Below are 21,630 nucleotides of genomic sequence, written 5' to 3'. Positions count from 1 at the left end.
TCTCCCGCCCCCTTGGGGGGGGCCCTCTGCGAGGGTGGGCGTGGACTTCGGCAGCCTCCGGCGATGCGTCACCGCCTCTCGCTACCAGAGCAATTTTGACTCCTCTGCTGTGCCGTAGCGGCTGTTCCGAAAGCCCCACCCTCTTTTCTGTTCCTGCTCCTCCCCAGGCGGGAGCTGCAAACTGCCGCTGGAGAACGGAGACTGTCCACTCGGCCCAGGTACTGTGTCCCGCAGCCCACCGCCGCAAGGCAGGCTGGGCGAGGAGCACTCCCCCGCCCTGGTGGAGGTGCGGCGGCGGCCGGGAGCAGAGCCTGGCCCTGCCGCGGGCCCGCCCGCTGGCCGAAGGGCGCGCGGCGGGGCGGTGCTGCCCGCGGGGTGCCCGTTGGCGACGCTGGCCAGGGGGCAGCGCCTCCTGGGGGAGATCGAGTCGCGCCGGGCCCTGGCCGCTGCCCGCCCCTCCTCGGTTCTCTGCATCCCCCGGCCTCCCGCCGTCGCGTCTCCCGGCTCGAGGTCCCCAGGCCGCGGAGCTGCTCCCAGTCGGCGTTCGGAGCTCCGTCCGAGCGAGCGCCAGATGGCTGGGGCAGCGGGGGGCAGCGGGAGGCAGCGCGGCTCTCCTCGGGCGAAAAAACTCTCTCTTAGGCTGTGGCATTCCTGAAGAGGCTGTGCTGAAGCCCTGCTGCTACCTTGGGCAAACTTCGGTTTCCCTGATAAGTGCTTCTTCCTTAGAAGATTTCCGGCCTGCCTCCAGCCAGGCATATAGTGGCCTGCTCAGGATTTGTGTGTGTGTGATTCCGAGCTGTTAGACAGCCAAAGCCCAGCACGGAGTTCCTTAACCCTTTCCCTAGAGGACACTGAAGTGAGAGGTTACAGTAACTGGATAGATATGTAAGACCACGGAAGGAGTGGCACAGCTCTTGTGACATATAAATCGACTGTCCAGGGAGGTGGTTGGGGCTCTGTCCCTAGAGGTGTTTAAGGCCAGGCTGGCTGAGGCTCTGGGCAGCCTGATCTAGTGTGGGGTGTCCCTGCCCATGGCAGGGGGGTTGGAACTAGATGATCCTTGTGGTCCCTTCCAACCCTGACTGATACTATGATACTATGACATTGTTTAAAGCAATACCTTGTTGCAATAAATGCTTCAGACGTCTCACAATTATCACAGCTGACAATAGATTGAGGTCCCCAAAACCTGAACCTTTTCAAACAGAGAATCCATTTAAAAGTCATTCCTGAACAGTAATAGATAGTGCAGGTAAGTGCATGCTGCAATATAAAAATGCTTTTGTCAAGCCTAAAGTATCCCAAAAAGGGATGCTTTCCATCCCTGCCAACAAAACAAGTCCAGGATGAAAATTGGTACAGGCTTGCCCATGCCTGAAGTATTGTCAGTTTCAGACGTGCATTGTTTTCTGTTTAAAAACAAACAGTGCCAACCTGGAGCAGAACAGACAAACAAAGAGCTGGAGAGCTTTGGATTTTGGTGTTAATTAATGTGTCAGCTTCCTAGGGTCTTCCTGCCAGAAGTGTCATCTGTGTCTGTAATCACCATGGGGTTTATGATCTGCAGTTTGACAGACCTCCCACAGCTCTCACAGCCTTCAGATGTTTCATATTCCAGCGTGGATTAATGTCTTGCCATTGGATTTGGCAACACTGCAGGCTCTCTGCAGTGACAACTGGACGAGCTGCCTCCCCTTTTAAGTCCCCAACCATTACTCTTGAGTTAAAAAGCCAGCTCTTTTTTCCTTGCCACGACTAAAGTGGCTTCTACATAAGTGATGTGGTTATAGATCAATCTGGCAGGCTTTTAGAAAGAAGTGCCCAGATAAATAATGCATGATATTTGAGTAATGTTTCTGCCAGGTCTGGTCTCAGGGAAGTCTTTGTGCCCTGTACTCTGCACTGGTTAGGCCACACCTTGAGTCCTGTGTCCAGTTCTGGGCCCCTCAGTTTAGGAAGGACATTGAGAGACTTGAAGGTGTCCAGAGAAGGGCAACAAGGCTGGGGAGAGGCCTTGAACACAGCCCTGTGAGGAGAGGCTGAGGGAGCTGGGGTTGTTTAGCCTGGAGAAGAGGAGGCTCAGGAGTGGCCTCATTGCCCTCTACAACTACCTGAAGGGAGGTTGTGTCCAGGAAGGGGTTGGTCTCTTCTCCCAGGCAAGCAGCACCAGAACAAGAGGACACAGTCTCAAGCTGTGCCAGGGGAGGTTTAGACTCGAGGTGAGGAGAAAGTTCTTCCCAGAGAGAGTCATTGGTCATTGGAATGTGCTGCCCAGGGAGGTGGTGGAGTCACCGTCCCTGGAGGTGTTCAAGAGGGGATTGGATGTGGCACTTGGTGCCATGGTCTAGTCATGAGGTCTGTGGTAGTGGTTTAGCAGAAGTCCTAGGATTGTAAGCTCTAGGCACTCACAGTTGGATATGATGATCTCAGAGGTCCCCTCCAATCTCTGTGTTTCTATATTTCTAGATCACAGGATCACCAAGGTTGGAAGAGACCTCAAAGATCATAGAGTCCAACCTGTCACCACAGACCTCATGACCAGACCATGGCACCAAGTGCCACATCCAATCCCCTCTGGAACACCTCCAGGCATGGGGACTCCACCACCTCCCTGGGCAGCACATTCCAATGACCAATGACTCTCTCAGTGAAGAACTTTCTCCTCATCTCGAGCCTAAACCTCCCTTGGCACAGCCTGAGACTGTGTCCTCTTGTTCTGGTGCTGGTTGCCTGGGAGAAGAGACCAACCCCCTCCCGGCTCCAACCACCCCTCGGGTAGTTGTAGAGAGCAACCTGTGGTGCCAGGTTGGCCTCCATTATCCTGGAGGTCTCTTCCAACCTTGGTGATGCTGTGATGCTGTCTCCAGGACAAGCTCTTTCATTTCACTCCATCTTGATACATGTGAAAGCAGCTGCTCAAGAGTGCATTGTTCACTTCTTGGGTTCATTAATGTTTCACACCTGGGAGATGCTTCCTTTTCCCTTCAGTCCTGCCCCTTGGTGTGACAAAACAGGCCATCTCTTACTGCAAACCAGCTTCAGGGGGGGGTGTTTCAGGAATATTTGTTTGTATTTCACTTTTGGTAATATTGAAAGCTAACTGGGGGGGAGGGGAGGGGAAATACCCTTTACTGCTCCTCATGTACCATGTTCTGTATGGAATTGTAGATTCAGGCAAAGAAATGATGTGTAAGGATTTCCAGTCTGAGTGAGCAGATGGATGTGACATCTGGAGCTGTTTGGAGTTAGCTCTTCCATGAGGTGCTTCTGATGCATTTTTCACTTTTTGGACCCTCTGCAAGGCAAAAGTGACAATGGCTGCTGGATTTCAAAACTGATCATAGAATTGTCAGGGTTGGAAAGCACCTCAAAAATCAGCCAGTTCCAAGCCCCCTGCCATGCCCAGGGACACCTCACACTGCAGCAGGTTGCTCACAGCCACATCCAGCCTGGCTGCAAACACCTCCAGGCATGAGGCTTCCACCACCTCCCAGGGCAACCTGTGCCAGGCTCTCACCACCCTCATGGGGAACAACTTCTTCCTAACATCCAATCTCAATCTCCCCATTTCTAGTTTGTTGTTTTTTTTCCGTTCCCCCGTCCTGTCACTCCCTGACACCCTCAAATGTCCCTCCCCAGCCTTCTTGGAGCCCCCTTCAGATCCTGGAAGGCCACAAGAAGGTCTCCTTGGAGCCTTCTCTTCTCCAGACTGTACAGCCCCAACTCCCTCAGTCTGTCTCCATAGCAGAGCAGCTCCAGCCCTCTGCTCATCCTCGTGGCCCTTCTCTGGACACCTTCCAGCACCTTCAGATCCTTCCTGGCACAGAGGCTCCAGAACTGGACACAGAGCTCCAGCTGTGGTCTCAGCAGAGTGGAGCAGAGGGGCAGAATCCCCTCCCTGGCCCTGCTGGCCACACTTCTCTTGCTGGAGCCCAGGCTCTGCTTGGCTCTCTGGGCTGCAAGTGCTCCCTGCTGGCTCCTGCTGAGCTTCTCCTCCCCCAGCACCCCCAAGGCCTTTTCTTCAGGGCTGCTCTCCAGCCAGTCCCTGCCCAGCCTGTATCAGTGCCTGGGAGTGATAAATGATGATAAACTGCCTTTACCATCCCTGGCAGTGAGCAATTCTGTTTCAATGTTAGTTTTTAGTACTTCAACATGATTTGAAAAGAGGTATTTTTAACACTGCTTTATGAGTCAGGCCATCTCCTAGCACTGCCCTGCCCCTGGAAGGTGCTTGAAGCTCTTCTGTACTCCAGTCAATAGCTCATTATTGACTGCAGTATTAATGTTTAATGGGAGTTAAAACATTGGAGGTGGGAGGGCCAGGGGTGAGGAGAGTGTGCTGCTGAAGGGTGGAACCTTATTGTCTTCCCTAGCTCCTGGCTCTGGTGTTGTGGTCAGTTTGTGACTCCATTTGCAGAATTAACTTCTCTGATTTACAAACTCATACTCCAAATGGTTTAAAATAGAGGTTCTGTCACTCTGAGATGCTCTGACAATTGCTTGGAGATGCAGAGCTCAGCAGTGCTGTGCTTCACCAGTTAGAAAAGAACCTGAAAGGAAACTGGCATCATCAGTCTCCCTCACACAAGCTTCACATCATTTGAGTACAAAACCAGTGACACAAACCCACAGAATGTTAGAGGTTGCAAGGGACTTCCAGAGACCATCCAGTCCAACCCCCTGCCAGAGCAGCATCACCCAGGGCAGTCTGCACAGGAATGCATCCAGGTGGGGTTGGAAAGGCTCCAGAGAAGGAGACTCCACAGCCTCTCTGGGCTCTGGCACCCTCACACCAAAGAAGTTTCTCCTCATCTTGAGCTGAAACCTTCTCTGTTCAAGTTTGTATCCATTGGTCCTTGTCTTATTGCTGTGCACCACCCAAAAGAGCTTGGCCCCCTCCACTTGACACCCACCCCTCAGCTATTGATAGGCATTGATCAGATCCCCTCTCAGCCTTCTCCAGACTAAACAGCCCCAGGGCTCTCAGTTTCTCTTCACAGGGGAGATGCTCAAGTCCCCTAAGCATCCTCCTGGCTCTCCCTTGGACTTTCTTCAGCAGCTCTCTGTCTCTCTTGAACTGGGGAGCCCCAAACTGGACACAGTACTCCAGGTGTGGTCTCAGCAGGGCAGAGAGACACATTTTGATACTGTTTACTGGTAGGATTCTCTCTGGCAGCATCTGACCTTTTGGATTAAATCTGTATGATGTGAAGCTGTTTGCAGCAGAAGTTTTTACTTCTCATTCAGAAAAAGATCCTGTATCTTATTCAGAATCTCCTTAAAGGTGGAAGTCTTTAGGGAATTTAGACTGATAATGGTGCACAACATATACAAAAAATAGACTTCATAGTGGTTCCACCTGGGGCACAACAACCCCATGGCAAGCCACAGCCTGGGGGATGTGTGGTTGGAAAGCTGTGACTCAGAGAGGGACCTGGGGGCTCTGGTTGACAGTTGATTAAATAGGAGCCAGCAGTGCCCAGGTGGCCAAGAAAGCCAATGGCATCCTGGCTTGGATCAGAAACACTGTGGCCAGCAGGGACAGGAGGTGATCATACCCCTGTGCTCAGCACTGGGGAGGCCACACCTTGAGTGCTGTGTTCAGTTCTGGGCTACTCACCCCAGGAAGGACATTGAGGGGCTGGAGAGTGTCCAGAGAAGGATAATGAGGCTGGAGAAGGGCCTGGAGCCCCTGGGCTATGAGGAGGGGCTGAGGGAGCTGGGGGTGTTCAGTCTGGAGAAGAGGAGGCTGAGGGGAGACCTCAGTGCTCCCTGAAGGGAGGTTGGAATGAGGAGGGGGCAGCCTCTGCTCCTTGGTGCCAAGAGACAGGAGCAGAGGAAATGGTTGCAAGCTTTGCCAGGGGAGGTTCAGGCTGGATGCTAGGAAATATTTCTTCCCAGAGAGGGTTCTCAGACACTGGAATGGTCTGCCCAGGGCAGTGCTGGAGTCCCCATCCCTGGAGGTGTTTAAGCAGTGTGTGGAGCTGGTGCTTAGGGACATGGTTTGGTGTTGACCCTGCAGTGCTGGGTTGAGGGTTGGACTGGATGAGCTTGGAGGTCTCATCCAGCTGGGTGTTCTCTGTGATCCTGCCGTTCACAATCCCACCCCCCTGCTGGGACACAGCTTTGTGGCAAACCTGCACCAGGGTTATGTAGGTAAAATACACTTGTTCTGTGCATTGCTTTTGTTCCCCACAGCTTCATCATGGTTAGGATCTGATTTAGGCTGTTTTGAGTGGGGGAAGAAATTGTTCAATGGTTCAAAGTGATGGCTGCTGCCACTCACCACACTTACTACCTGGATTTGTTTTCTACTTGTCTCCCTCACAGTGCAATGAACTCTTTGCTTAATGGGGGAAATAGCCTGCTGAAAGCAGAAGGCTGTCTCCTGGTAAGAGTAACCTCTCTTCCAAACCCAAATGTATTTCCCACAAATTGCAGCTGACTTGTGACTGAAACACATTCAAATGGACAAACAACAACTTCCAGACCAAAGATGAAGACTGCAGCCAAGCAAAATTAAGGAGGCTGTAGCTGCACCTGGCATCATTAGCAGTGGCCCTGCTTGCCAAGGGCCCAGCTCATACTCTCCTTCTGCAAGTTGTTTGTCAAGTCCTCTGTAAAGTTTGGCCTCCCTGTTTAGAGACTGGAGAAACAACTTGTTTGAAATGGTGCTGAATCTGGAGCACAACAGAAACCCATCTTCATTATCTATTTAATAAGTCAGGGTATTTAATAATACTGCAATAGTATTTGCATACTCTTTAACAGTATTGATAACACTTAATAATTATTTATAATCTGAATTATTGAGTCCAGCTCTGGGCTCCCCAGTTCAAGATGAACTTGAAAGAGTCCAAGGGAGGGCTCCAAGGATGCTGAAGGGACTGCAGCACTGCCTGGGGAGGAGAGGCTGAGAGCCCTGGGGCTGTTTAGTCTGGAGAGGAGAAGGCTGAGAGGGGATCTGATCAATGTCTATCAATAGCTGAGGGCTGGGGGTCAGGAAGGAAGGGACAGGGACAGCCTCTGCTCACTTGTGCCCTGGGATAGGACAAGGAGCAATGGATGGAAACTCCAGCACAGGAGGTTCCACCTCAACATGAGGAAGAACTTCTTTACTGTAAGGGTCCCAGAGCACTGCACTGTAGCAGGCTGCCCAGAGAGGTTGTGGAGTCTCCTTCTCTGGAGCCTTTCCATCCCTGTCTGGATGTGTTCCTGTGTGACCTGTGCTGGATTCTCTGCTCCTGCTCTGGCAGGGGGTTGGACTCAAAGATCTCCAGAGGTCCCTTCCAGCCCCTAACATCCTCTGATCCTGTGAACTCTACTGGCCAAAACCTAGCCAGGCTCTGACTGACCACTCAATGCTCTCTACAGAGGGTTTCAGGCTTGCTCACCCCGTTTTGATAGCTCAGGCTGCCTTATCGATGACTGATTTGTGTTACGTGGCACACAAAAGCCTTGGCCATGGACGCCCAGTTGTAGTCAGCCAACACAATACAAGATGCCCTGTCCCTGGAGGTGTTTAAGCCCAGAGCCTGATCTAGTGTGGGGTGTCCCTGCCCATGGCAGGGGGGTTGGAACTGGATGATCCTTGTGGTCCCTTCCAACCCTGACTGATACTATGGTACTATGATTGTCTCTGTGGGCTGGTGTAGAAGTGCTGCTCAGCCCATTTGCATGCTTGTTGCATAAGCTCCCAGCAAGAGCACTTCCCCAGCAGCAGGGTGGAGTGGTGGTGCAGCGCTGGGTAGCTTGGAAAAGGCTGCCATCTGCTGAATTACAGCTCATCCCAGCTCTTACAGGTTCTGGATGGTCTTCAGCTCTGCATAGTTTAGGGACTTCCATCACAAGAAGACTGTGAGAATGGAATGGAATGGAATGGAATGGAATGGAATGGAATGGAATGGAATGGAATGGAATGGAATGGAATAGGATAGAATAGAATAGAAATAACGAGGTTGGAAAAGACCTTTGAGATCATCAAGTCCAACCTATCACCCAACACCATCTAATAACTAAACTATGGCACCAAGTGCCTCATCTAGGCTCTTAAACACCTCCAGGGATGGTGACTCCACCACCTCCCTGGGCAGCACATTCCAGTGGCCAATCTCTCCTTCTGGGAAGAACTTTCTCCTCACATCCAGCCTAAACCAGAACTGACAAGCCAGGTATAGACAACTAACATTGTAGAAAGTTGCCTCTGCTTTTCATCAGAGTATCTGTATAAATAACTGTTGGAAGTGACCTAGGAAGTGCTGAAGTGTCTGAAAGGCAATTGTAATACAATAGAATAGAATAGACCAGGTTGGAAGAGACCTTCAAGATCATCGTGTCCAACCTATCATCCAACACCACCTAATCAACTAACCCATGCAACCAAGCACCCCAGCAAGTCTCCTCCTGAACACCTCCAGGGATGGTGACTCCACCACCTCCCCAGGCAGCCCATTCCAATGGGCAATCACTCTCTCTGTGTAGAACTTCCTCCTGACTTCCAGCCTAAACTTCCCCTGGCACAGCCTGAGACTGTGTCCCCTTGTTCTGGTGCTGGCTGCCTGGGAGAAGAGACCAACCTCTGCCTGTCTACAACCTCCCTTCAGGTAGTTGTAGACAGCAATAAGGTCACCCCTGAGCCTCCTCTTCTCCAGGCTAAGCAACCCCAGCTCCCTCAGCCTCTCCTCACAGGGCTGTGTTCCAGACCCCTCCCCAGCTTTGTTGTCCTTCTCTGGACACCTTCCAGCAAGTCAACCTCCTTCCTAAACTGAGGGGCCCAGAACTGGACACAGGACTCAAGGTGTGGCCTAACCAGTGCAGTGTACAGGGGCAGAATGACCTCCCTGCTCCTGCTGGCCACACTGTTCCTGATGCAGGCCAGGATGCCATTGGCCCTCCTGGCTGCCTGGGCACACTGCAGGCTCATGTTCAGCCTGCCATCGACCAGCACCCCCAGGTCCCTCTCTGCCTGGCTGCTCTCAGCCACTCTGACCCCAGCCTGTGTTTTGTTTGTCCTTGCCTGGAATGGCACAGTGCATTCATATCTACCTAAAAGACAAAGCAGGAAATGCCAGCCCCCATTTGGTAGCAGTGTATTATTTGGAACAAGCACTCAGAACTTTCCTTTTTGCTCTCTGCTCTTACACAGAATTCAGATGCTGCTGATTACTTTCTTTTTTTTCCAGTAGCATGAGTGATTTATTTGTTCTTTAAATGAAAGAATTGTTGCACTGGTGTCATGCAGCTTGGGCTCACCCTTGCTGCTTTTATTGCTGGAAGGCTAGCACAGTGCCTGTGCTTCGAGGATGAAAGCAGCCACTTCTGCATATGCAGCACAATGGATTGGAGAAGAAAAGTTCTGTACTGAAACAACCCTAGAGAGCAAATCTCCACCCCAGGCTGCAGCAGTTCCATAGAGTGAGAAGTATAACATTGCTGTAATGTCCAGCACATCTGCTACAGAGCAGTGCCATGGTTTAGTTGTCAGGAGGTGCTGGGTGACAGGTTGGGCTTGATGATCTTTGAGGTCTCTTCCAAGCTTACTGATTCTATGATTCTGTGAGCAGTGTTCTACTCAAGGGGCAGTGCACTCCAGCAGCTCTTTGGCATATCTTCATACAGACTGTTTGTTCTCTTACCTTCAGTGTTTCCATTTTCTCATCCTTAGTGATGCCTGAAGGGCAAGGGAAAGACAGCAAGAGCTACACCGGCACTGGCATCTCCACTGCTTGCTTCGGACAGGTCAGTTCCTTTTGCCTGAGAGGGAGCCCCTATTACAAGAGGGATCTGGAGGTGCTGTCCAGAGAAGGGCCAGGAGGATGAGCAGAGGGCTGGAGCACCTCTCCTGTGAGGACAGACTGAAGGAGTTGGGGCTGTTCAGTCTGCAGAAGAGAAGGCTCTGAGGTGACCTCATTGTGGCCTTCCAGTATCTGAAGGGGGCTACAGGAAGGCTGGGGAGGGACTGCTCAGGATCTCAGGGAGTGATAGGACTAGGGGGAATGGAATGAAGCTGGAGGTGGGGAGATTGAAGCTGGAGGTGGGGAGATTGAGGCTGGAGGTGAGGAGGAAGTTCTTCCCCATGAGAGTGGTGAAGCCCTGGAATGGGTTGTCCAGGGAGGTGGCTGGGGCCCTGTCCCTGGAGGTGTTTAAGCCCAGGCTGGATGAGGCTCTGGGCAGCCTGATCTAGTGTGGAGTGTCCCTGCCCATGGCAGGGGGGTTGGAACTGGATGATCCTTGTGGTCCCTTCCAACCCTGACTGATACTATGAAATGCAAGTTTGATGCTTGTGGAAGTCTGCTCTGTGCCTTTCCTCATCCCAAAGCTGGATACAGTACTGCTGGAGTCACATCCATTATCCTGGTTCCCTACAGAACATTTCCCCCCCTTGACAGAAGCCACAATAAGTTGCTTTGAGTTCTTCACAAAAGGTTTATAATTTTTCTTTTTTCCTTAAAAATGGGGCTCATTTCATTCTTACTCCCAGGTGGCCTGGAGCATGCTTACACACAGCCTCTGCACTGGTGCACAAAAGTTGGCTAAAAAGAGAACAGTGCCTGGGCTGAACAGACTCCTTGGGAGGTGCAGTTATTCTGTTCCTCATGCCAGGCATTTAGCCATAGCTCCTGAGTCTGGTATAGGCAGGTGCAGCCTCCCTTTGAACCTGTGCCCCTCAGGAGCAGGCCTGCATTCCAGGGTCAGTCAGAGACAGTGTGGAAGTTAAGTAGAGCCAGACGCAGATTAGGAGAGGTTTGGCTGTTGGAACAGATCATACACCTCTTGCAGGGACTGTCCCTGGAAAATGGCATGAAGAAGGGGTAGCAGAAGGAAAAAGGCAGCTACAATAGGGAGGGTGAGAAGCCTTATCTTGTCTTTTCCTTGTGTCAAGTATCAATACACAGCAAGTGAGTATCAAGCTATCCAGCATGCTCTTCGTCAGAGGCTGGGCCCGGAATACATCAGCAGCCGGCAAGCTGGGGGAGGACAGAAGGTAGGAACAGTCATGCACACCTGTTGCAACTTCATTTCCCCCCCCCCCCCCAGGAAAACTAGGGTAAAAAAAGGTGTTTGGGTTGTTGGGTTGGTTTTGTTAAGTTAATTTCCCACTGGTAGTTGAATACTGTGGTGGCTTAATGCCCATGCTGAACAGAAACACAACAGGGGGGGAGGGCTTGCGGGTGCTCTGCCCTCCCTGCAGGGCATGCCCCCCCCTGGGAACCTGAGTCTGTTCCACTGCCCCCTCCCTGCCCAGCTAGGGGATAAAAAGCAGGGCATTGCAGCTATTAGTTGTCCTTTTGGCTCCTGCCTCTCCTGGATGAGAGCTACAGCAGCTGCCTTCCTGCTCCTCTGCCACGTGGTTGGGCCTGATCCTTCCCCCTGCTGTCTCCATGCCTCTCCAGAGAGAGACTGGTTTTGTATTCTTCCTCTTTGTCCCCCTCCCATCTATCCTTGTTCCTTGCCCTTGTGAACCTTACCTATTGCTATATAGAGAGTTTTGTTTTGTTTAAAGCAAACTCTTTACCTCTCTACTTCCAGGCTGACTCCAAATCATTGCTTGGTGGATTTGCTCCTTCCCTTTTCTTTCCCCTCTCTGCTGGGAGGGAGGAGGGGGGAGCAGGGGAGAGATTCTCAGCCTCGCCCCCATCTGAGCTCTGAACTCCCAGTTAAGGCTGAAACCACCACAAATACCCAAATAGAAAAGCCAATGTGCACAGCATAAATTCTGCCTTCACCCTGTGCAAGGACATGTATCCACTGCTGGGACACTGAGCTACTTGGTCTTGCTTTCCCCCCAAGCTGGAATCCATGAAGCATTGTCTGACACTGGCTGTGTTTTACCTTCCCCAGTCCTTGCTAGCTCTGCCTTCCATTGATTATGCCATACAGAGGCTCACATTGACTGCCCAGCAGCTGAACCTAAAGCTGCATGTCTCTCTTTAGAGAGCAGCCAGGTATAACTTCACTCCCCCCAAAAGAGCAAAATAAAGACACTCTCATGGAATTGGAGAGGAATACAGAATTGTGTTCAAAAATCTACAGGAAAATGCAGCATACATGAATCCCTAAGGCCCAATACCTGTTCCAAAGAACACAGTATACATCAAAACCTCCCCAAAACCTGCCCCCAGCCAGACTCAACCACACCCTCCAGTGCTCCTTTTCTCCCCCCCCCCCCCCGGCTATTGCCTCCCTTCCATTAGGCCTAAACAGACCACAATTGCACAGGACAAATTAGTCAGGCCCCTGCAAGCCAGCAACAGGCCTGAGATACTCTCCCATGTTACCAAGTAAGGCCTCCCTCCAGAGAGCTGACAGGGGGGAGGAAAGAGCACCAGAAACTGACTCTGCAGCCAGCTTTCCAGGGATGCAGGCATCATGGGAATGGAAGAGAAAAGATTACACCTTCTGGTGTCTATCTTCTGGACTGTCTAGTCCTCCTGGGAGACTTCTCTGTGGTTTAGGACATCCCAGTGCCTTAAACCCTGCACCATTATGCTGTTAGTCACAGCAGCTGACCCTTGACCTTACCTGAGTTTCCCCAGTGTGAACTGATGGGTGATGCCTCTTTGAAAGGAAGCAGGTACAGGTGTGTGCACTTGTGTGTGTGCTTCTATGTTGTTGATGTAGACATGCTTTGCTTTCCAGGTCTGCTACATTGAGGGTCACAAGGTAATCAGTCTGGCCAATGAGATGTTTGGCTTCAATGGCTGGGCCCATTCAGTCACTCAGCAGAATGTTGGTGAGTGTCTCTTGAGGGTGAACAAATCTTCCCTCTGGTTTCCCTGTGAGGCACTGTCATGGTTTGAACAGAATCATGTGCCCTGTGATAGGACAGGGATGGAAACTCCAGCACAGGAGGTTCCAGCTCAGCATGAGGAGGAACTTCTTGACTGTGAGGGTCCCAGAGCCCTGGAGCAGGCTGCCCAGAGAGGTTGTGGAGTCTCCTTCTCTGGAGCCTTTCCAGCCCTGTCTGGATGTGTTCCTGTGTGAGCTGTGCTGGATTCTCTGCTCCTGCTCTGGCAGGGGGTTGGACTGGAAGATCTCCAGAGGTCCCTTCCAACCCCTAACCTCCTGTGATTTACACTCACAGATGTAGAAACCCTGTGCTATATTCTACACCATTCTGAGTAGTGCTTGCTGCATGACAGAAGTGAGTGCTGCTGGGGCTGGTGGGGCTCAGGGATGTTCTGTAGTTTGTGCAGTTCCCTGCTGTGGGCTGGGGGCTGGCTTTTCTCTTTTCCTGTTTCGATTTCCTGGGGGGGCTTGGCCCAGGCACCTGTGCAGATTCACCTGGGTGGGTTCAATGGGGTCTTTTCCTTTTGTTTTTCTCCTATCTCTTTTGGTGTCATCTGATACCCCTGCAACAGAACAGTAACTCATTGTATATCTGCATGAAACCTCTCTACCTGTGCTCTGTTGTCTCCCAGGCAGTGGGGAAGAGAGGGAGGGTGGGGAGAAGGGGGCAGTTTATTTTAACCCCTTACAGGCACTGAAGGAAAAGTCCCTCAGGTAAGGCCTAGACTATCTGTACTAGAACTTGCTCACTTCAGAGCCCTGGGGAGAGGCATGGAGAATTCCCAGGTGTTGCAGCAGGATGTAAGAATGAGAGAAACTGCACAATCACAGAGCCTCTGTTTGCTTTAAATCTTGCACTGGACTCTGTCCTTATTCTGAGTGTGTTTCTGATGATTCTGGAGCTATGCTAACCAAGTTTTCTGATCTCTGCTGGGAGCACTCAGTGACTACAGTCAAGAGAAATCACAGTGAAGCTATTCAACACCTGACAGCTCTGAGCCAACTGTTGGACTCACTTGTAATTTGTATATTCCAGCAAGTTCATGTTCCAAGTCTGTATTGCCCTCAGCTCCAGGCACCCATCTTTTTCTGCAGCTCCTTCAAGCAGCCACTAGCTCCAAAACCCTGAGGTTTTTTTACAGTAGAAAACTTTGGGGGGAAGAAAATCTTAAGGGAAAGGCTTGTTGAGATATCTTGAATCTTCTTCCATCTCATAGCTGAAGTAGGACCTGCCAGAGGAGTTGCCCTTCTTTTCAGTCCTGCTGTGCATACTCTGAAGTCTGGCTGTTGAAGCAGCTCCACAAAGCTGCCTGAATATACCTCCTGCCCTCCCCTCTGCCTTCACAAACCTTTTCTTTCTTCAGGCTGGTAAATTCTAGGCATAAAACAAGTTACTTCAGTGGTTTTCATCTCCTCTGTACCACTTTTTCTCCTTTTACAGTCAAGTAATGCCATAACAAGTCACTCAGCAGTGACACAGAGGGCTCTGGTTTGATTTTTATTGTTTCAGTTGGTTTTTTACACCCCTCTCATATTTGCAGAACAATTAGCTAGACACAAGGAGTACTGAAAAGCTTTTGGACTCCAGAGTGCAGTTACTTGAACTTCACAGAATCATGGAATTACTGAGGCTGGAAAAGACCTCTGGGATCATCAAGTCCAGCCTTTGACCTAACACCACCACCTCAGCTAAACCCTGCCACCAAGAGCCACAGCCAATCTTTCCTTAAAGACTTCCAGTGATGGAGACTCCACCACCTCCCTGGGCAGCCCATCCCAGTGCCTAATCAGCCTTGCCATGAGCAAGTGCTTCCTAACATCCAACCTAAACCTCCCCTGGCACAGCTTCAGGCCATGCCCTCTTCTCTTGGCACAAGCTGCCTGGGAGCAGAGCCTGACCCCCACCTGACTACAGCTTCCTTTTAGGTAGTTGTAGAGAGTGAGAAGGTTCCCCCTGAGCCTCCTCTTCTCCAGGCTGAGGTGTGATGTTTCTGTCAGCCTTGCAGGAGTGCTTTTGGTGTAAAGCAGGGTGGAGTAGAGAGGTTGGATGCAGAGTTGTATTGCAGCCCATCAAATTCTTCAGGCAGCTTGTCCTTGATAAAGCCTTGTACACAATCTTGCAAACTGGAGGCAGCAGTTTCTTCTCCACTGCTGTTTTTATCAGTTGATATTTCAACCTTTCCTTCTAGCTGAAAAAAAAAATAGAATCATAGCATCAGTAAGGTTGGAAGAGACCTCAAGGATCATCAAGTCCAACCTGTCACCCATCACCTCATGACTACTAAACCATGTCACCAAGTGCCACATCCAATCCCCTCTTGAACCCCTCCAGGGATGGGGACTCCACCACCTCCCTGGGCAGCACATCCCAATGGCTAACAACTCTCTCTGGGAAGAACTTTCTCCTCACCTCCAGCCTGAACCTCCCCTGGCACAGCTTGAGACTGTGTCCCCTTGTTCTGGTGCCACTTGCCTGGGAGAAGAGACCAACCCCCACCTGGCTACAGCCACCTTTCAGGTAGTTGTAGAGGGCAATGAGGTCTCCCCTGAGCCTCCTCTTCTCCAGGCTAAGCAACCCCAGCTCCCTCAGCCTCTCCTCACAGGGCTGTGCTCCAGGCCTCTCCCCAGCCTTGTTGCCCTTCTCTGGACACCTTCAAGTCTCTCAATGTCCTTCTTAAACTGAGGGGCCCAGAACTGGACACAGGACTCAAGGTGTGGCCTAACCAGTGCAGAGTACAGGGCACAATGACTTCCCTGCTCCTGCTGGCCACACTGTTCCTGATGCAGGCCAGGATGCCATTGGCCTTCTTGGCCACCTGGGCACACTGCTAATTGTTGTGCTTTGAAGGTTTAGGCTATGTAGCTGAATGGGAAGTAACACAACAATTCCTTGTCTCCTGTGTCTGAAGTGTGTGCCCACAGCAGCAGGGTGTGAGTGTTTGGCACAGCCAGCCCCTAGCAAGCAGAAAGCCTCACAGCACATGCCCCAGCCTCCCAGGCAAGTCAGCATTCTCAGCCTACACTTCATACTCTCTAAGTCATGCTCCATTTTACAGAGGATGATGCAGTCCCTTGGGCACATTCAGCAAGTGTGCTCCATAATGGTGAGTCCTCAAAGGACAAACTGGCTGGACATGCTTTTGTATTGTCTGGGCTGTGTTTTTCCCCTCTCACAGACTTTGTTGACCTCAACAACGGCAAGTTCTACGTGGGGGTCTGTGCATTTGTGAGAGTCCAGCTGAAGGTAAGTGGAGTCTTTTTTTGCTCTGTCTACAGCTGAACAGTTGCCTAAAGATGTGAATGGAAGTTCACACAGGTCAGCCTGTGGTTCTTGATGGTACTACAGCAGAGGACCTAGTGGCTTCCAGAACACTGACCTTGCTTTAGGACAACCAGCTGAGTCCAAGGCATCAGGCTTAGGGAAGTACAGCATCTAACAAGTGCTGACTGTGCAGAAATTCCCTCACACCTACTGTTTTCAACTCTTCCCTCCAGGATGGGTCATACCATGAAGATGTGGGGTATGGAGTCAGTGAGGGCCTAAAGTCCAAGGCCTTGTCCTTGGAAAAGGCAAGAAAGGAGGCAGTAACAGATGGGCTGAAGAGGGCACTCAAGTAAGTGAAGCTCAGCATGTGTCCATCTTTCAGAAGTTACATGAGCATTGTGTGTTCTTTGCAGTCACAGTGAGCTCTCTCCTTTCTCAGGTGCTTTGGGAATGCTCTTGGCAACTGCCTCCTAGACAAAGACTACCTCCGAGCTGTCAACAGGCTTCCACGCCAGGTGCGGTGCTCAGGCTGCTGAGAGGAGGGGCTGAAGAGGCTCCCTGCTCCTGGTCACTGCAGTGCTCAGGCTGCTGGGAGGAGAGGCTGAAGAGGCTCCCTGCTCCTGGTTACTGCAGTGCTCAGGCTGCTGGGAGGAGAGGCTGAAGAGGCTCCCTGCTCCTGGTTACTGCAGTGCTCAGGCTGCTGGGAGGAGGGGCTGAAGAGGCTCCCTGCTCCTGGTTACTGCAGTGCTCAGGCTGCTGGGAGGAGAGGCTGAAGAGGCTCCCTGCTCCTGGTTACTGCAGTGCTCAGGCTGCTGGGAGGAGAGGCTGAAGAGGCTCCCTGCTCCTGGTTACTGCAGTGCTCAGGCTGCTGGGAGGAGAGGCTGAAGAGGCTCCCTGCTCCTGGGCCTTCACCCTAAAAGCATTACAAGTAGTTAGAGCACTGCATCCCAGCCCTAAACACATGCACCTGGGGGACCAGTAGCCTTTGCCTGCTAGTTTGTGTGACCTCTCTGCTACAGAGTTCTCCCAGACACTTTAACACAGCTGCTCTGAACTCTTGCTGCCTGCAGTAGGTGAGATCATCAGGGGAAGAATCGGTCTCCTTCTCCAGCCCTCCCATGACAGCTGTGGCCATGTTGTCTCTCTGCTCAATCACACAATCACAGAAGGTTAGGGGCTGGAAGGGACCTCAAAAGCTCTTCCAGCCCAACCCCCCTGCCAGAGCAGGAGCAGCTAGAGCAGGTCACACAGGAACACAGCCAGGAGGGTTTGGAATATCTCCAGAGAGGGAGACTCCACAACCCCCCTGGGCAGCCTGTGCCAGGGCTCTGTCACCCTCACAGGGAGAAAAATTTCCCTCATGTTCACATGGAACTTCCTCTGCCTCACCTTCCATTCAATGCCATTAGCACCTCCATCTGTGTTGACTGTCCAGAGAGAGGGACAAGAGGTTGTGAGGTACATCTTCATCAGTGCTGTCAGCCCAGTCCTTAGGAGCTCTCAGGATGTGTAAGTTTGCTGTGGTGTCACACAGCAGGCTGCAGAGTGTTGCAGCTGGCCTGGCTGTTACTGAGGTTGCTCCTGAGGTTGCCCCTGAGGTTGCCTGAGAAGGTGCAGAATCTGCGCCAGTCACAGAATCAGAACATTAGAGGGGGGAAGAGAGCCCCAGAGATCATCCACTCCAACCCCCCTGCCAAAGCAGCATCACCCAGGGCAGTCTGCACAGCAATGCATCCAGAGGAGACTCCACAGCCTCTCTGGGCAGCCTGCTCCAGGGCTCTGTCACCCTCACTGTAAAGAAGTTTCTCCTCATGTTGAGCTGAAACCTTCTGAGTTCAAGTTTGTATCCACTGATCCTTGTCTTACTGCTGTGTACCACCCAAAAGACACCTGGGCCCTTCACTTGACACCCAGCCTTCAGTCACCTGCAGCTGTCCTGGTTTGCAGAGGGCAGGGCATGGGGAGGGATGAGCTATCTGCCCTGAGGCACAGAGCTGCTAAGCTCACACAGAGCTGCAGCAGTTCAGTGATTAACTGAACCACTTCATCCTGGAAGTGCTTTTCAGCTTTCTAACTCACTCTGCTTGGAGCAAGCAGGCTGGGGTTGAGCAGCACTGTGTAGAGAAAGCCTGTGCATCATTCAGTGACTCCAGGAAGGGCAATTCTGAAGATGTGTTTGGGTTTCTTGCTTTGTTTTCCTTTACTAGATCCCTGAGTTAGACCTGGTCAAAGCCAAAAGACAGGACTGTGAGCCTGAGATAGAGAAAGCAAGATACAGCAGCTGCTTGGAGAGGCAGAACACAGGAGGCAGACAACACTATGAGCTGGCAGCTAATTGTAAGCCTGATCAGATGGAAGCTGCTGCAGCCACAGCAGCTCAGAAACAGCCAAACAGTTCCAGGTGAGACTGCTGCTATAAATTTCTTCTGGAAGCTGCAGGCAGAGGCTGCTGCAGGCCAGGCCGAGGCCGCTGCAGGCCAGGCCGAGGCCGCTGCAGGCCAGGCCGAGGCCGCTGCACCTTTCAAAGCCCAAGGACAGCCTCAGTCAGCAGCTGCCATAAGATCCTAGTTGTCTGCATTCTCCTTGCTGTTGTTTCTTGAGGCATTTTTTTGCCCTGTACAATGAGATCCTGTGTAACCCTGTGCTCTCTTGTGGGGAGGAGCAGCCCCGCAGAGTCCTCAGCCACGGGCTGCGATGCCACCTACCAGCGGAAGCTGCGCCAGCAGCAGCTGCAGCAGCAGTTCCGGGAGCAGAGGGAGAAGCAGCAGCAGCAGCAGGAGCTTCCAGCAGGCACTCCCAGCAGCAGGAAGGGTAAGGCTGCACAGCAGGACAGAAGGGTTCAGTGACAGCTGCTGCCAGCCATGGCTTACCCTCAGCCCAGCAGCCTGACCAGTTTAACTGGCTTCTGAACTGTCCTCCTGCCTCACCTTTCAGGCTGAGGGAACGAGGATTATTGTGCTTTTCCCCCCTGTGTTCTTAAAAGCTACAGGACTGGCAGCTCTTGAACTGCACCACGAGAACTGCAGCTTCCCAACCAGCCTGAAGCCTCATGCAGCACAGTGGCTGCATGTCTGTAACCACTGGCATGCTGCAGCTGAGCTGAGGGGGTTGTGTTGGCTACTCTGATGTTCTTTACTCATGGGGAAATCTGGACAGCTGTGTGGCAAGCAGAAACTTGGGGATGGGGTAAGGCTGTGCCAAAGCAGTGCAGTGGCTCTTGTCAGCTGCAGTAAGTACAGAACCTTACTACTGCTAACCAAAGCATAGCCAGCCCTAGGAAAAAGAGGGTCCCTGGCAGCAGCTGCAGCTGATCTTTTCAGACTCATGCCCTGCAAAGGAGCAAAAAGGTTCTTCTCTGTTTGTATTGATCTTTCCTTGTGTTTCCTCCCTCCAGCAACACCTGTAAAGCACAGCACTCCAGCAGCAGGACAACAGGAGCAAGCAGTGGAAGAGGAGTTCTTTGCAGGTCAGCCCAAAAGCCATGAGTAACAGAGTTGAAGTGTTTAAATCAGCTCCTCCGAGTGCCATGTAAGTGCTCTGAGGAGGTTGGAATAATGGAAGTGCAAGTGTGAGTCTGATCTTTCCAAACCTTGCTTGAGTGGCAGGGAGATGCTGTTGGTCACTAGGAGAGGCTTCACACCAGAGCCCTTCAGCAGGGTTGCTTCATCTGTATTCAGTAAACCCTTTTCCTGAAGGGATGTTGCAGAGAAAGAGTATCTGGGGTGGGAAGGGGTGACTTTTCCTACCATAACTGTCTCTGACTCACCCCCCAGTGCCTGGACATTGCTTCAGCCCAGAGCACAAGGGGTGGCAGCATTGCCCTGCTGTGCACTGACATCAGAAGGTGCCTTACAGTTTCACTTTTGCAGTGGGCAGTTGTAGGCTGAGAGGACTTCACTGCCGTTCCTGTGGTACCATAGCACCATCTGTGGTTGGATCACCTCTTTGTTCCAGATGATCCTGAGTTTTGGGACATTTCCTTGGAGAGCATTGATCTGAAGCTGGTGGGTCACAAAACAGCAGACCCACCAGCTGGACCCCAGACACCTGCAACACCCCCTGGAGGGCATCAGATGACTACTCGTAACAGGACACCTCACAGAGCCAACCACCACACAGCCCCTGCTAGGCTGGCACAGCTGCAGGCCTCTGCTGTGATCAGGAGCAACAACAGCTGTGCCAAGCAGCACAGCCCAGGTACCTGCTACCAAAGCATGGGGGCTGCTCTGTGCTTCCAAAGTGGCACAGCTGGCTCAGGAAATTAGAGAAGGAGAAACATTCCTCTTCTCTTGGGCCTGGCTGCAGGTGCTGAGAAAGTGAGCTACAACTCTCTGGGGTGTCCAGCTGTGTGTCCTAACAAGGAAGAGCTGGAAAAAGAGGTTGATAAAGATGTGCAGGGCAGTGGGGGGAGGACAGAAGCAGGCTCTGCTCAGGGATGCCAAAGGACAGCACAAGGGGCACCGGGGGCAAGCTGGAGCAGAGGAGGTGCCACAGGAACAGAAGGGAAAACTTTGTCACTGTGAGGGTGCTGGAGCCTGGAGCAGGCTGCCCAGAGGTGGTGGAATCCACCTGGATGTGCTCCTGGGTGATTCTGCTCTGGCAGGGGGGTTGGGCTGGCTGAGCTTTTGAGCTCCCTTCCAACCCCTGCCATTCTGTGAGTCTGCAGAAAAGAGCTGAGGAGCACTTCTAGAAGCAGCAAAGCAGCTTGTACAGAGTCTCAGTTTCTCACTGTTTCCCTCTTTGGCAGACTGCAGCCCCCACAGGAGAAGTCAAAGCTGGAAGAAGAGGAGGCTGGAACCTACATAAGACACCTGATGGTATCACTGCCTCCACCCTGGATTACATCTTAGCACTGCAGTCAGACTCCCTCACAGAGTGTGAGCAGCCAGTGCACTAGTGGATTTTTCTGTGTAGTATGGTGAAGCAACCCCAAAGAGTTCAGTGCAGGCAGCAGGGACTCTATGGACTGGTAGGGTATTACATGTTCCAGATGCCTTTGTCTGAACAGCCCATGGCTTGTGCTTCTGCAGCAGCAGCCCTGGGGCTGTGCTACAAACAGGCCAGAGGATTGGCCTGAAATGGTAACAGAATTCACCTTCCAAAGGAGATGCCATTCGTAGCTTTTCATCATGGAACAGAGAACTCTCCAGCGGGATGGGGAGGGGGTGGGGTGCGGTCAGGTGACAAAGCCTAGGAGCTGTGGCTGCCTGCTGAGTGAGGCTGAGGGCACAGGACTGCGGCAGTGTCAGCCCCTGCTCTCCAGCGCCACCGCTGCCCCCGTGGCTGCAGCAGCAGGGTCAGAGCCCACGGCTGCTCCTCAGCTGCATCTGCTGCCCTGGGCAGCAGCACCACATGGAACTGCGACTGCAAGAGGGCAGCAGGGGCAGGCTGGGACTTGTGCCAGAGTTGCAGGCAGCATCTCGGCCTTGGCTTGGACCTTCCACAAGATGCATGGGAGCTGCACTTCTGTTTTTAAATAAGCTTTCAACCCTTTTCCATATCAAAATAAACATGGCCATTGACAAACCAGCCAGGCTGTTCCTGCCTCTGCAAACCCTGACACCTCATTTCCTGTT

The 21,630-nt window shown here is 52.1% G+C and overlaps 1 protein-coding gene across 2 annotated transcripts; it reads left to right on the top strand.

The window, feature by feature from the left end:
* The first annotated feature begins 161 nt into the window (after positions 1-161).
* On the top strand, positions 162-21,583 carry RAD52 (RAD52 homolog, DNA repair protein). 2 transcript variants are annotated; one of them, XM_068141803.1, is made up of 12 exons: positions 162-218; positions 9,665-9,738; positions 10,883-10,984; positions 12,640-12,733; positions 15,966-16,033; positions 16,285-16,403; positions 16,494-16,569; positions 18,262-18,455; positions 18,720-18,865; positions 19,449-19,520; positions 20,009-20,251; positions 20,802-21,583. In XM_068141803.1, exons 2-12 carry the CDS (start codon positions 9,667-9,669, stop codon positions 20,858-20,860), a joined length of 1,245 nt encoding a protein of 414 aa, XP_067997904.1. In that variant the 5' UTR covers positions 162-218; positions 9,665-9,666; the 3' UTR covers positions 20,861-21,583. The 2 variants fall into 2 exon arrangements, with proteins under 2 accessions (XP_067997904.1, XP_067997903.1); XM_068141802.1 differs by having other exon boundaries at positions 18,714-18,865.
* The last annotated feature ends 47 nt before the right edge of the window (positions 21,584-21,630 follow it).

The sequence above is a fragment of the Melanerpes formicivorus genome, unplaced genomic scaffold (assembly GCF_026170545.1).
Source record: "Melanerpes formicivorus ecotype bairdi unplaced genomic scaffold, bMelFor1.0.p_v2 SCAF_8, whole genome shotgun sequence".
Lineage (NCBI taxonomy): Eukaryota > Metazoa > Chordata > Aves > Piciformes > Picidae > Melanerpes > Melanerpes formicivorus.
The sequence above is the reverse complement of the archived record's forward strand: the minus strand, read 5'-3'. Positions and strand labels throughout refer to the sequence as shown.